The sequence below is a fragment of the Aspergillus vadensis genome (assembly GCF_003184925.1).
Source record: "Aspergillus vadensis CBS 113365 unplaced genomic scaffold BO88scaffold_5, whole genome shotgun sequence".
Classification (NCBI taxonomy): Eukaryota; Fungi; Ascomycota; class Eurotiomycetes; order Eurotiales; family Aspergillaceae; genus Aspergillus; species Aspergillus vadensis.
Window position 1 is genome coordinate 630,133 of NW_020292043.1, and position 15,033 is coordinate 645,165.

General features: G+C 49.6%; 5 protein-coding genes across 5 annotated transcripts; 4 read left to right on the top strand and 1 right to left on the bottom strand.

The window, feature by feature from the left end:
• Positions 1-1,910: 1,910 nt before the first annotated feature.
• On the top strand, positions 1,911-3,431 carry BO88DRAFT_412746 (putative mitochondrial ADP,ATP carrier protein (Ant); the record flags this gene model as incomplete). The annotated part of the gene is made up of 5 exons (XM_025708098.1): positions 1,911-1,961; positions 2,156-2,177; positions 2,299-2,375; positions 2,565-2,810; positions 2,868-3,431. 5 exons carry the CDS (start codon positions 1,911-1,913, stop codon positions 3,429-3,431), a joined length of 960 nt encoding a protein of 319 aa, XP_025565363.1.
• A 452-nt stretch (positions 3,432-3,883) lies between these two features.
• Positions 3,884-4,723, top strand: BO88DRAFT_433531 (uncharacterized protein; the record flags this gene model as incomplete). The annotated part of the gene is made up of 1 exon (XM_025709430.1): positions 3,884-4,723. One exon carries the CDS (start codon positions 3,884-3,886, stop codon positions 4,721-4,723), a length of 840 nt encoding a protein of 279 aa, XP_025565364.1.
• Positions 4,724-5,703: 980 nt separating this feature from the next.
• On the bottom strand, positions 5,704-6,852 carry BO88DRAFT_412748 (uncharacterized protein; the record flags this gene model as incomplete). Its single annotated transcript, XM_025708099.1, has 1 exon — positions 5,704-6,852. The coding sequence occupies one exon, from the start codon at positions 6,850-6,852 to the stop codon at positions 5,704-5,706; it is 1,149 nt and encodes a 382-aa protein (XP_025565365.1).
• Positions 6,853-10,612: 3,760 nt separating this feature from the next.
• BO88DRAFT_451255 (uncharacterized protein) lies at positions 10,613-11,232 on the top strand (the record flags this gene model as incomplete). Its single annotated transcript, XM_025710620.1, has 3 exons — positions 10,613-10,752; positions 10,805-10,919; positions 11,023-11,232. The coding sequence occupies 3 exons, from the start codon at positions 10,613-10,615 to the stop codon at positions 11,230-11,232; spliced, it is 465 nt and encodes a 154-aa protein (XP_025565366.1).
• Positions 11,233-12,628: 1,396 nt separating this feature from the next.
• BO88DRAFT_360968 (CAIB/BAIF family enzyme) lies at positions 12,629-14,837 on the top strand. The gene is made up of 4 exons (XM_025703864.1): positions 12,629-13,323; positions 13,371-13,669; positions 13,718-14,218; positions 14,270-14,837. Exons 1-4 carry the CDS (start codon positions 12,948-12,950, stop codon positions 14,810-14,812), a joined length of 1,719 nt encoding a protein of 572 aa, XP_025565367.1. The 5' UTR covers positions 12,629-12,947; the 3' UTR covers positions 14,813-14,837.
• The last annotated feature ends 196 nt before the right edge of the window (positions 14,838-15,033 follow it).

The following is a 15,033-nucleotide window of genomic DNA, read 5'->3' on the forward strand; positions in this document are numbered from 1 at the left end:
AACAGTTTGTCAGGTTTGCCCGCCCCGTCGAACAAAAAAAAAATAGAATAGGAAAAAAAAAATAAAAATTTTCAAAAAAAAAAGGAGGAAGAAAAAAAAAAAAAAAAAAAAAAAAAGAAAAAAAAAAAAAAAGAAAGACAGAAAGAGGACTCAGGACCAAGGTGGAAAAATGAAACTAGTCAACTTTCAAGCAGAAACAGTGGGTCCCCGGCTGGGACAATTCCTGTTTGGGTAATGTAGGTCTCGTGTCTTCTTTGGCTGCATACGAAAAGATGATGCTGGCACTGGAATAGTGTGGAAGAACGTCGGAATCGGATAGATATACTGGTCGTGTGTATATCTTTTGTATGAACTGGTATAGCATAGTTGTTCAGTTTTTGAAGAGTGGTGATAGTTGAATGAATAACCCCTTAGTACACTTATGAGACGACTACCTGCGATCTTCGGACACTAGGATGAGGGATAAAAAGGAGTACGGTCTGAGGTATATAACATAACCTCTAGCAACAAGCATATATGCTACTGCTGTGCCCTTGCCTACGAAATGCAGCATAACCATGTAGTACTACGAGTAGGGAACCAAGCTTGGATGATAAGAATTGATAATATTTAACCGGGGAGAGTATGATAGAATACCAACCTATGGGATACTTCATATTACCGACGTTGTCCGTGTTTGCGATCGCTGCTCCCTTGGCCGCCCCCTTCTGTCTCTGTCTCTGTCTCTCGCTCTGTCTCCGTACCTGAGAACTTCCGCCCGGAGCAGAAAAACGGGGAAATCGCGGCATGTCAGCCGAAAGACGCCGCACGCACCTGATCAGTCCCGGTGGCGCGTAGGAAGGTCCAGAAACCATGGACTCCGTTTGGATGCTGCAGATAGATAAGTAGTAGCGTAAGTACTTAGGTGAGTAAAGTTTTGTGAATTATTTTCGAGCAATTTCTGCAGAGACCGACGCAAATTGAACAATTCCGCTCCTGCAATGGCCGTTGTGCACGAATAAGTCAAAGTACACAAGGTGGAGGCCGAGAGGCAAGCGTTTGCCATCGGATATCCGGGACCAGATGGGAAGAAGGGGCGGTTCCCCATGGATGGAGCGCGAAGGTGTGGACTCTCCAAGAAAACGCTTTGGTTCGGTCAAGACGGGGAAATGGGAGAGGAATGGGTATCTTACGAAGCCGAATTACGGAGAAAGGGCCCAAACATGTAAATTATGGTCTGTAGGTCAATCAGCAAAGGACCGAGCGGTGATTGCGAGTAACACCGATCGGTAGACTACGGAAGGGATGAAAAAAGGACCAAGGGAAGAAATATCGAGAGCTACATGCCGTTTCAGAGGCTATTAGATTGATATATTCCAGAAATCATTCAGTAGGTATAATCGATATAATGAAGGCTGAGATGAAGATGAAAGTGGCTTTTTCTTCCTCTTTGACCAGAAATTCACTCATAGTAACGAAGGTATCAAAGGGTATTTCCCAATAATGTCAGCGGTCGGAGTTGGTTACTGGCGCGATCGGGAGATATCGGCTCTTCGTTGCCTGGGCCAGCATTAGCGCCGGGTCCAGTTTTTTTTTTTTTTTGCATCTGTTTTTTTTTCGTTCCCCCTAACAATGGGAGGGCCTCCCTACTCCGTACCGGGCCAACCAATCCGGCCAATGGAAACTGGGCCGGGGCGCCCATCGCCGCCGCTGCCACTGCAAATTCAGGCCAGCGAAAAACCCAAGAGCGTCCTAGCGTCTCCGCTCGCTTCTTCCCGCTTACAAGAGCCCTTCGCTCGCTATTTTTTCTTCCCTCCCTTCCCTTCCTCTCTTCCTTTTCTCTCCATCCCCTTTGAAGTGTCCTGTTTGACTGGCACTATCATCCATCTCCTCTCTTTCTTTCCTTAGTTTTCGTTATCACAGCCGTCAAAATGGCCAAGGGTGATGTTAACCAGGCCGACAAGACCGTCTTCGGCATGCCCGTAAGTTCCTACTTGTCCCCTACGAACGGAAAGGCCAGGTTGTCGGATGTCGCGCTCTCGATGGAATCGGTTGAAATTGGTCTTTAATATCGAAGATCGAGTACTACATTCTTTGGAGACACGATGATCGAACAATTTGGCCTGGTTCAATGGTGTTGTTGCTGGACTAGGTGGCTAATGAAAATTTTTCACAGGGATTCGTCGTCGACTTCCTGAGTATGTGCATTCCAGCTCGCCCCGAATGATCGATCCTTATACTACGATCGATCAATTCCATCCAACGAGCAACACGAATTATCTGATTATGACCCGAATTTGATACTAACTGCTGGTACAGTGGGTGGTGTCTCCGCTGCCGTCTCCAAGACTGCTGCCGCCCCCATCGAGCGTATCAAGCTCCTCATCCAGAACCAGGTTGGTCAAGCCTCAACATCAATGTCTTGCTTGCCGGAACGAAAATTGCTGGCACGATCTGCAATTGCATCTTCGATACGACATCACGCCGACCGAAGATTGCAAATTCAGCCGGGCGCAAAAATTTTCACTCCGGACAGTCCGGACATGAAATCGACCTAAACAGATGCTAATACGATTTCCCTTCAGGATGAGATGCTTCGCGCTGGTCGTCTCGACCGCAAGTACAACGGTATCATGGACTGCTTCCGTCGTACCGCCGCCTCCGAGGGTGTTGTCTCCCTGTGGCGTGGTAACACTGCCAACGTTATCCGTTACTTCCCTACCCAGGCTCTTAACTTCGCCTTCCGTGACACCTACAAGTCCATGTTCTCCTACAAGAAGGAGCGTGATGGATACACCAAGTGGATGATGGGTAACCTTGCCTCCGGTGGTGTATGTATCCCCATAATCAGTTTGATACTCGAGCGATCACACTAACAATTGCTTCAGGCTGCTGGTGCCACTTCCCTCCTCTTCGTCTACTCCCTCGACTACGCCCGTACCCGTCTTGCCAACGACGCCAAGTCCGCCAAGGGCGGTGGTGACCGTCAGTTCAACGGTCTCGTTGACGTCTACAAGAAGACCCTCGCCTCCGACGGTATTGCCGGTCTCTACCGTGGTTTCGGTCCCTCCGTTGCTGGTATCGTTGTCTACCGTGGTCTGTACTTCGGCATGTACGACTCCATCAAGCCCGTTGTCCTGGTTGGTCCTCTCGAGGGTAACTTCCTTGCCTCTTTCCTGCTCGGCTGGACTGTCACCACCGGTGCCGGTATCGCTTCCTACCCCCTGGACACCATCCGTCGTCGTATGATGATGACCTCCGGTGAGGCCGTCAAGTACAAGTCCTCCATGGATGCTGCTCGCCAGATCGTCGCCAAGGAGGGTGTCAAGTCTCTCTTCAAGGGTGCCGGTGCTAACATCCTCCGTGGTGTTGCCGGTGCTGGTGTCCTGTCTATCTACGACCAGGTCCAGCTCATCCTCTTCGGCAAGAAGTACAAGGGTGGCTCTGGCTAAGCGCTTGATTAATTTCAAGCTGTTTCAGTCATGATATCGGGGAAATGGGGTTGCCGGTGTCTTGGTGTAACTACCAGACGCCGGAGGTGCTGCGGAGGATAGAAATATGCGTCAAGAGTGATATCAATAATCTTGAGCATAGAATCGTGTGATATTTCCTCTTGTACCAGTTGTATTTTACTGCCCGCAAGCTTATTTCTTTTTTTCTTCCAACTGTACTTTCTCCACCTTGGTATCAAAATCAGTATGTCCTGCCTTGGATCAAATCAGTTTTCAGTCCGTCATGTAGATGCCATAGCTGCTGTGAAAATTTGCACCCTTCTGGTCACCTGACCCATTGGCAACGTCACGTGCAACGTAGCTTCATGACGTCGGTCCCTGCTCCAGCTTCATCCCATAGTTATAGCTTCCTCCCTTTATACATTCATTCACCAATTCAACCTATCTTTAAAATGACCAGTTCCTCCACCCCAGACGAGGTCCCTCCCCGGACCTCCAGCCCAGCCGCCGCCCCTGACTCAGAGCCAGAGCCAGAGCCAGAATCAGAGCAAGACACAACCCAACCCGCAACCACCTCCGCGACAGCAACCGCCCCAGCCTACTCTCCCATCTACGCCACCGCAGAACCCAGCGACCTCCCAACCCAAGCAACCAACTCCCTGGACACCCAAGTGCCATTGACACCCGCAGCAGCCACTACCACCATCACAACTGCCACTGAAGACCCTCCAGCTTCATCTACATCTACATCTACATCCCCACCACCACCCCAACCAGGCGCCCACCCTATCCCTCCCCCAACATCCTCCACTGACCACCCAGCTCCAACATCCACCTCAGAGAATCATTCACCACCTGCGCCCAAACCAGCCGACCCTCCTCCTCCTCCACCAACCATCACACCAGCACCCGCACCCACAGCATCCTCCTACACCCCAACACCCCCATCCAGCCACCCCCACCCCCAAAGCTACAGCTACAGCTACAGCTACGGCAGCTACCGCCCACCAACCCAAACCTCCAATTCCATCCCTAACTCGACCACAACACCTTACGGCTCTCTCTACCAGCCTCCCACAACAGCTACCACGACGGCCACTACGACGGTGACTTCTGCGGGGGCACAGCTGCCACTGCATTATGAGCCGGATGCGTCGTCGTCGGGGAGGGTGGATCTGGGTGATGCGGAGGGTGAGGATGGAGTGTGGGGGTGGATGAGGTGGGCGGGACGGAAGTTGGGCGAGGTGGAGGCGGAGGTGTGGAGGAGGATTAATGAGGTTCATGATCGGTGATTTGTTTCTTTTATATATATATACTAGGGGTGTTGGTTGGGTGAGGGGGTGGGTTAAGGTAGGGATGATGTTGGGTAGGGTAGTAAGGTTGGTTTGGGGTGTGTACTATGTATGATGATATATCTGTTGGGATGGGTGGGCGTTGGTTTGTTGATTTGTTGTTTGTGTCTGATTTAGTAGGTGACTCTTTGCTGGGATGGGAAGGGAACGGTATAGGTTGTGCTCGGGGCTTGGATTGGGATAAAAAGGTGGGTGTATTTGGGCTTGTAAACTATGTACTACGTAACTTGGTCTTGAATGGTTTATTTTTATTTGAATGTTGTGAGTGAAATAAACAATAGAGCATCGTTTGCTTCGATTTGTGTATGATCCTAGATAAGTACTGTTGAATTTTTACAAAACAAGGCAAGTGAGTATGTGATGACTATGTGGCCGAGACCAAGCATAGACCGTATATTTATTATCTCTATGTGTAAAAAATATGTCCAATGCCTCACTCGGCAGACCCAAGCTATCAATACCGAGTCGTAAAAACCATATAAACAATATGGATTGAATGGATAGAAGTAGTCCATTGCAGATTGTTGCCATGCAACAATCATATGTTCCAATAATTGCAAGAATGGAGAGTGGTCTGGGGTACCAGTATGTGTGTTGAAACGCACCCCCAAGAACGCCTGATAGGCAACAAGTTCATCAACCTTGTACAGGTCGATGTCATTATGTAATGTTGTTTGAAGAAATGCCAAAACGCCGGGGTCATTCCCAGAACCCAAACCCAATGCATCGTCAGGATCGAACCAGTCGTATCGATAACGTCGTCCAGCTTGCTGGTGTATTCTTTGAACAAGAAAAGTAATCGTAGAACGTAAAAGTATGTATCAGGAAATGGGACCAGCCTCAAGTCTCAGAAGAGACGTTGCAGGGTTGCAAGAACAGTTCATGTTCTTGACAAACGCCTGCCAAAAGTATATATATGATTACATTGATCCGAGTCGGAGGAGCGCCTCGACTGCAGCACGCTCCTCCCGGTCACCCATGACACCCTCCGGGAGGGTAAAGCCGTGTTGTTGAACCGGTAATCTGCGCGGTGCAGACTTCGCCAGCGACGACGTAGCAGGTCCTCCGCCGCGCAGCTGTGGCGAATTATGTGTGCCATTCACGAAGCCTCCCGAGGCGTTCAATGATCGTGCGCGAAGCGCATCAGCACCTATCTGTGCCCAATCTTCCTCGTCTGTGATGTCTTCTTCGCCCCAGTCTTCGTCCTGCATCTCGTCGTCCGGGGCCTCAGACGACGAGCAGTACTCGCGCTCGTTTCCGTCGAGTGACATCTTGTCAGCCTCATGTTCCAGCATGCTGATATCATGTCCACCGTAGTCCATCTCCGAGTAGGAGAAGACAGCGGAGTCGCCAGTAACGCTACTGCCATAGGGCTGAACGCTTCCCCGCTTCGTAGGGATCTGCATGCCCCGTTGCGGGAAAGAATTGGAGATACTGGCGGGTGGCGACACGTTGAGGTGTTGCGCATCCCGCAAAGGCTCACCACGACGGCGAGCATCCCAGCGTCCCCAGCCGACCTTCTCGAAGATAACATCACCATCACGGCCGCCACTCTTGTCTTCGCTTCCTCGGCCTTCCAGCGCAGCGACCACCAGCCTGCGGGCTTTGGCAGGCGGGATGCCTGAGAATCCCGGGACACTAGTAGTCAAATAACCCATCAGGTGGCGAATAGCCAAAGGGCCATGCTGCAGCATAATTTCCGGGAGATGGCACTTGGCCAACATGCCCGGCGTGATAGCCCCGGTGCTATCTAGATCATGAGCCGACGGACGAGCTTCATTCGAGTTGTTCGTATGATCGGCGGCATCTCCGAGCTCAACATCGGACTCCACATGCGAGGAGCTCAGCGGGGAGAATCCAGGGTGATTAGCGCCCTGGCGTCTGAAGCCCTGCGGAGGCAAAGTGGGGGAAATGGAGTTGGGCGGAGTAGGCAACATGGTAGGATGCCCCGGACGAGCGGAGTCACGACCGCCCGGGGTGAAACCGGAGCGCGGCTTGGGGATATCGACAGAGGCCGTCTTGCCAGCAAGGGCCATAGCAATGCTGGAGGTGGTAATCATGAAAGCCATGGTGATGATCGAGACCAACAAGAGGATCTAGATACTTTCTTTTATTTGGGGGACCTGAGGGTGGCTAATCTGCTTATCAAATGAGTCAGAGGACCATCCGCCAATCATTGCATGAGGCCAACCAATGGAACAGATGACTAAGTCCCACACTCAGAAGGACAATTGGGAAGTATAAGATTCACGCGTTCGGAGGCAAAAAGGAACAAAAGGAACGAAAACCAAAAATTGAGCTCAAAGGAATTTGGTTGGAAACTTTTCTTTGAGGGTTTGTTACTCACAGTGCACTGTTCGCAAAGGCAGATCACAGTCGGGACAGCTGTGCAGACGCAAAGCTGAGGCGTAGTATGCAGGGTAAATGCGATGCGACGCGCTAACTCAGCGTACTACTGGGCAGGAGAGTTGATAGGAAGGATGACGCGACAGGTCGAGACAAGCAGAACCAGGATGATCGAGCCAACAAGAACCAGGGGGGGAGGTCAGAAAGCCTTGGGAAGTTCTTTGATGAGGAATAGGATGAGAGGAGAGAAAGGAGATTTGGCAAGTAGAAGGAGGAAATGAGACGGAGAGGAGAAGGAGGGGGGTAAACGCAAGGAGTGGTGGTTGCAGTCCGTCAATAGTAGTAAGAATAGCAATAATGGAATGTCTGTCAGCCGGGAAGGAGGCGCCTTCTTTCGGGACAAAAAAATAAAAGGGAATTAAGTAGGTGTGTGTATTATTGATTGGAAATAAGATAAAACAAAATAGAATAAAATAACTCAGTAGATGCCAGGTTTGAAAGGTACGGTATTTTGTTTCCTTTCTTGAAAAAAGATCCCTGGCAAGAAGGAGTTAAATTAAATTGATTCGATTGATGATGAACCCCCTCTCTCCGGTGAGATACACAGTAAACTAAGTAGACAATTAGTGTGGGATGACGACCTCCTTTAAGGATGGAAATGCCTGGTATGTCTCCAGTACGACCCTCTTATCATCGACATCTTTCCCATAAAGTTCCCCTTATCCATCCTGTCAGACCCAGAACCTCCTTCTTACCGACGCAAGCAGTCCGCCGTACCAGCCCGTGGCCCGGCTGATTGGTTGCCAGCCTCAGGCCCGCCGTAGACAGCGCCGGGAGCTTCCGGGGGCAATCGGCCCTGATTTCAATCCTCGCGTTATCTTACCGTATTTTGTAAAATTTCCACATGCGCACACACACACACACACACACCGGCTTATCACTCACACTTTCCATACCGAGAAAGTAGATAGTAACTCTGTAGATACTACTATTGCAGAAAGCCACTCCATTCTTGGGCTCATATTATTTTATCTTTACGAACTAATTAATATGATTCTCCCCATATCCCCCCTCCATCCTAGATGCTTTCGTCATTACACACATCCAGGCTACAAAGAGTAAGTCGGTGACGAAGCTTGTGATACCCGCCCCAAAACCCAGCCGACCACAAGTTGGTGACCACCCCCCCCCCAATGAGGTAATTTCAATAGGACGTATACTACAACCATCACCTCCACTTCCTTGGTTCTAAAGAGTAGTAGACGGAAAAGCAAACGTTTCCACTTGATTCCATCGAGCATATCAAGGCCGGTGCCTCGTGCCCGTGCGCCCCCTCCCCGCGTCTAGGAGGGTTGATTGCAGGGTTCTTACCCTATAACTGGATTATCCTTCATGGATTTTTGTGGTACGCGATAACCTTCCATGATGACGGCACGTGGGTTGTCGGGCACCGCACATGCGCAGGTGGACGCCGTGGTGACTGGCTGTGCATCCCACCCTTCACCCAACCCCCATGGAGAGTTTCTTTTTGCAGAAGCCTAAATGTGTATTGGTAAAAACAAAAGTGTAGAATATGTGGATTGTTCCTTGTGTGCAGAATTCATGGGTAGGAACTGGGCATTTTAGGTTGCACCGGAGGTTGCTCTCAATTTTTGGGTTGGCAACAACAACGTGATTCTAGAGAGGCATTTAATTGATTGACTAGCGAGGATCCTCTACTGTACTGCGTTATCTACTTCTTACTGGGCTCTTTCTTCATCTGTTGGACCCATTAGATGCTTTCCCAATATTCCCGTCATTGCATCATATACTTTTTGCTAGATATGTCGACGTTCATTAGATTGCCTGTCTGCTTTATTGCTCATGCAGCAGACATGCATCGAATAGTACGGGGGTGTCATGTCCTCATCGGCCATATCAGGCTGGTTGGGATGTCGGTTGGGGGGAATGGACAGTCGCTCACTGGCTGAGACGGGCTCGTGATGTCTATGCATCTCCGCTCGGGCCTTTTTTCTCCTTTGCTTTTTCTACTCTGGTTCTAATGTCGTTTTGCTTGTGCCGCATGCGATCAACATTCGCCCCCACCAATCGTACTAGAAAGAGGAGTTGACGGGGGATGGTTCTCCGTTCGTTGACGATGATTATAAACTGAGGTGTCTTTACACGTTGACTGGTATATTGCCGGGGTGGGTAACATTGTTTATTAGTGGTGTATCAGGTTATTCGATCTACTATTCAATAGAGTAAGTATCTACTGCATAGTGGGTATGTTATTTATATCCTTAAAAGTGGATTCAATAAACTAGAGGCTAAAGGTAGACTATTTCCAGCAACGCCGCATCTAAATAAATAGTAGTGGTCTATTATTGTCACTTCCCCCTAAACAATAGGGACTGTTATGATCTATCACCCCTATGCAGATTGGTTGGGAATTCCATGGAACTTTCGATTGAACATACTATTCTCACGACTAGAAGGAAAAGGCAGCCTGACCCATGGTTGAAAAGCAATATACGGGATCTACATCTTCCATACGATCTGCCGCTGCCGCAGCCACAGACTACAACCATACATTGTGGCGAATCTGTGCCACTTTAATAGCCAGGCCATTACCATAGCCAAATATATGGACCAGCAAAATTACAACATACAACACAATGTAACTTCATAACTAAAGACGTCGGGCAGCTGGATAGTATATTAGGGGTGATTAATCGATGCCCAATGTAGTGTTATCCGGTGCTACGATTCGTTCTGATACCACCACAGAGCACTTCTAGAACTTCTAAGCTCATACAAAGTTCCTGTCAGCCACATGACCTTGTAGTGCACTTGCATGTTTGACAATCGTACAGAAGAAATTGGTACTGCAATTTGATTTTATATATCACTATAAGTGCATCTTACTGCTAAGGTCACAAGGGATCCAAGCATGCAGCTTCTTTTCTCGAACCTTTCTAGTGCCTAAGAGATAACACACGTGCGGCCTGATAGGCGTTTCCACATAATTTGCTAACCGTGGTGCTTTGATAGACACTTAATGTTGGGTAGTCCCATCATGTGAGACCTTTCATTTCTGCAACCCAATGTCCCTCACTCCACAGGATCGAGAGAGTCATGCTCCTATTGTTATCCAAGCCCAATCGATTAATATATGTGCGAGATTAGTTAGCCCATGAAGTATCTGAGCGGAGGGAAGCCAGTATACAACCATGCAGCATCAATGTATGCCAATAGGGCTAGAATATCAGATGTCAAAATTGCAGCGTGCTTGCCTTATTCGGTAAAGACACACCGGCTTCCCCTCTGTTTCTTCCACTCCTTTGCGTCCTCTACTCATGTAACTAACATGAATCGAACCATCAAATGGAACATCACGTAAAACACCATTATCTTCTTCATTTGCATCTTTTTCAACTCTATATTCGCTGCTTAGAAGTCATTGAACGCTCCGGACCGGAGCGAACGCGTCAGTTTGGTAGCATGTCCAGGGGGGCCATTCTGTCATATCAGTGGCCATTTGTCCAAGCGTGCTGGCCGATCAACGGGGCATCTCGCAGTGTAATGAGCCGCCTTCCTGCGCGCATTGGTCTGACGCGTGGATTTATGTCATTCTACATGATGTCAGTATGCTGCTACTATATGAGGCCAAAGGTGAGCTAGTGACTTCAATAGAGAGGGTGATATAAGCCCCAACCGCATACCTCGCGGTCCGACTGTCTGGCTGGAGGAGAAGGGCATCTGCTGGTACCCCATGCTCCGTGGCTCTTACGTACTCGGAGGTGAGGTGGTGCGTTCGACGACAAATAATTTGATTAGTTATAAGAATCCGATGAAAGACAAGAGGCGCCGAAGTGGAGAAGCCCGCGAATGTCTATAACGTTGAGTAAAAGGAATGGTCTGACATTGACATTCTTAACACCATGCTTGATCTCTTCATCGAGAACCAACATACTATCGTGGTCGACGCCACTTTCACCCCAGCCGCGCTCAAGGGCAAGATAAAGTTCGTGCCGAACAGAAAGGGCCATGATTTCCGAGCTGCGAAGACCGCTCCTGGCGTGGGGACCGGAGCAAACGCGGCAGGAATCATGTTCCTCTGAGACGGTGGAAAATGGGCATTACTCCAATACTCTGAGAGAGGTCATTTTGGCGTAAAGGTCAGGCACCCAATGATTGTATGACTGTCCCTTGGTTCACATGGTCATGACTAGGGAGATTGGGAGCGCCAATATCAAAGAATATACCGTCTCAGTGCAGCTGATCCAATCTCCTGCAGTCTGCTAAACAGATACTAGGGGAAAGATACAGAGGACTATGTCTCACGCTGCTTCTACTCAGGCTAGTTTCTACTCAGGTTACTTCCTCGAAACAAGACCTGCCTCTGACCTGTCACTATGGGATCGAAGTCTTACATCGACTACTCGCTATAGTTCTGCCCGATTGAAGCTTATAAGTGATGCGCATTATACGCTGCCAGTCTTGAACTTCGAGGCTTTCACCAGGTGGTCGAGGGTCAGCTCGTTCGCAGTAACTGGAGAGTTTACGTTTGAAGCAACTAGGAGGGGATTTGACCGTCTCGTACCCCGGTATTAGGTCGAATATCGACTCCGACCTGTTACGAGAGGCTAGACCTATTTCTCACTGGGAGACATCGGATTGATATTACCTCAAATCAGGAATACTATCTTGCAAATATCTACCAAGCAGAGCTTGGCTACGCTCGTATGGAGTGCTGGTAAACTTCTACCACGAAGGTCCAGCACAAGGGATTTGAATCGACTAATGTTGTTGTATATGGGTCGATTCAGAAACATAGAACGCTATCTGCGCATAGCTTACATTAATATTCGAGAATATACTGCTTAATCCTGAATTGTATAGACATGTCTGTCCCGGTCAGCTGCGCACCTGGTACAACATTAGTTGTAGTGAGCCTGCCAATATACCACTACTCGATTACATGCGTAACCTTTCCAACATGGTACTATACTGACTGATAAGATTCGACTAAAAGGCCTCGTTGGTGTAAAACAAGCAATATTATTAGAATATGTCACAATGGCTACCTGTCTACCATGTCAAGCCAAATAGATAAACCATTGAGTCTCTTCTTTCCCTTTGTATAGGAATGTCGGTTGAGTGTTGACTTGGAAGGGTTCGTCTCCGAAGTACGATGCCCGGTCTATATACATGCAATATCTTGTCTATTCATCATATTAGTGTCTACAGTAATAGAACTGTAATATGAGGCACGCTAGCTTGTCAATCGCTCGAATTTCAATACATAATATATAACAGACCATAGAGATCAATGAGATCGACGCTTATCTCAGCCGAGTCAGAGCCGGAGGGTTCCGCTTCCGATCTTATCGGCGGCGCATCCGAAAAGTGCACATCGCAAAGCCGGTCCACCTTTCGGAATCCCCTCTGCGGGGTTCGTCCCTCTGCCCTTATCCTGGCCCATAATTCGCCTCTCCAGCAAGCATAATGGTTTCCTGCGCCCATTCACCTACCGATTGGTCCACAGCTGCGCGTTCACAACTGTGCAGTTACTCACAGCCGTGCGTTCACCACTGCACCTTCACCCGACGGACCAAACATCGGAATATTCCCGGCGCAATATTCACTACCATCAGAGTAGGCCCCAGCCGTGCCGAAAATCTTGCCTCTTAAAAGGCAAGGTTTCACCTCAACTATTCTTTGCAACTGACAGCCGTGTGGGATCCCGCGCTAACAATTTGCTTTTGCAGTTGAGGAAGAATCATTGTTGCACACACATCTACCCCCAAAGCTCCACCTAGTACTGACTGACATCATGGCGGGATCTTCCGCGGTGGACTATTCACCAGTTCGCGAAGCTGGGCGCATCTTTTCTTATCTCTGTGATCAAGCTGAACAGCTCAATTTACCTAAAGAAGTGACTGAGGGCAAGGATGCCGTTTCTTTCTCCTCAACACATGACGAAGTTTACTTTCCAATTCCATTTAAGGAAACCGAGACGCTTGCTGCCCTTAAGGGTGTTGAGGGTTCCGTAGCCGGTGCTATTGCAGACCTCCGCTATGGACCTTCTGAACACAAGCGCAATGTCAACATAAGTCTTGAACGGGCGACTGCGTTCGGCTGCCAGGCTTATATGGCTAAGGTTGACGGGCTGTCCAAGTTGGACCCCGAGGTGAAGAAGAAGCTCAAGGGTAAGCTGCCCATTCCAAGCACATCCGACTCAAGCTAACAGACGTAGATACCGACTTGCTTGCAGCCCAATCCAATGGCTACCGCCGGATGTCGGCGAACCTCTACAAGACTAAGAACGACGACGAATATTTCCACATCCACGGCTCGTTGGAGGCTACCACAACGCTCAACATGATTGGCCTGGAAGGGCAGCGTCCCGACCTGACAGACTACGAGGAAATCATCAAGGTCATTGAGAGCCACGTGCAGAAGTACAGCGCCGCGGAGTTGGAGGAGATGAACAGAGAAAGACGACAGGCGGGTGTGACGGCATTCAAATATGACGACTTCAAGAAGACCCCACATGTATGATCCCTGCCATATACCCACCAAGCAACGCTGACAAGCTACAAGGGAGCACTCAACGTCCAACAACCTCCGTGGAAAGTCAGCCGTCTGAATGGAGACTTGCCGCCGACCCCCTTCCCAGCCAGTCGCAACGGCAGCAAGAGAGTTCTCGAAGGTGTCAAGGTTCTAGAGCTCTGCCGCATCATTGCCGGCCCTACCGTTGCACGCATCCTGGCCGAGTACGGCGCGGACGTTCTCAAAATCACCAGCCCCAACCTCTCCGATGTCCCTTTCTTCCAAGTTGACGGCAATATGGGTAAGCACGCTGCCGACCTGGATCTCAAGAGCGAAGCAGGTCGCCGCCAGTTCGAGGAGCTCGTGGCCGATGCCGACGTTGTTGTGGACGGGTACCGCCCTGGTGCTCTTGAGAAGCTGGGCTACGGCCCCAATGCTCTTGCTGCTTTGGCTGAGAAGCGCGGCAAGGGTGTTGTGTACGTCAATGAGAATTGTTTTGGCTATGAAGGAGAGTGGGCCGGCCGTCCTGGCTGGCAGCAGATTGCCGACTGCGTAAGTGCTGCCTCCAATTAAACACCATCATAAATGACTAACATGCAACAGGTCACCGGCATCGCCTGGGCTCAAGGTCAATTCATGGGCCTCTCCACCCCTGTCGTCCCCCCCTTCCCCATCTCCGACTATGGCACCGGCTGCATGGGTGCCATCGCCGCCCTGACTGGTCTCTACAACCGCGCCAAATACGGCGGTTCGTACCACGGCAAGGCGTCTCTCATGCACTATGACCTGCTTCTCTTTGCCGTGGGCCAGTACTCGGAAGCCATCCAGGAGAAGATGCGCGCCGCTCAGCCAGCAGAGTTCTTCAAGCTTCGTCATTGTGACAGCGTTGATCGCATCTCATCGACCGTTCTTAAGATTATGCAGGCACGTTTCCCTCACCTCTACCGTGCTCCTGAGGAGGCGGGCGCAGAGGCCCTTACGGAGAAATGGTTCTCGAAGGCGTACAATGCGGACATTGAGATCGTTCGCCCGATTGCAGAGATCGAGGGCGTCGATAACTCGTTTGTCCGGTCCAGTCGCCCCAATGGTACTGATGCAGCGAGCTGGGAGGACTTTGAGAAGGATGTTGATAACCGGAAGGCGTAAACCTACATACATAGGACCATTTATGACAAATATTACCAGTAATGAACATGACCACAAAGCATGCACAGTAAACTAAATTATGTTGAAATAAAGAAAGACTAGCCAAATACCTCCCAATTCTTACGCAAGAAAACCAATCCTCCCCTCAGCCAAGACGGATAGAACAGGAAACAATCACCATACCGATCGGATCCGATAACCATCGCCGCCATCCATCCATC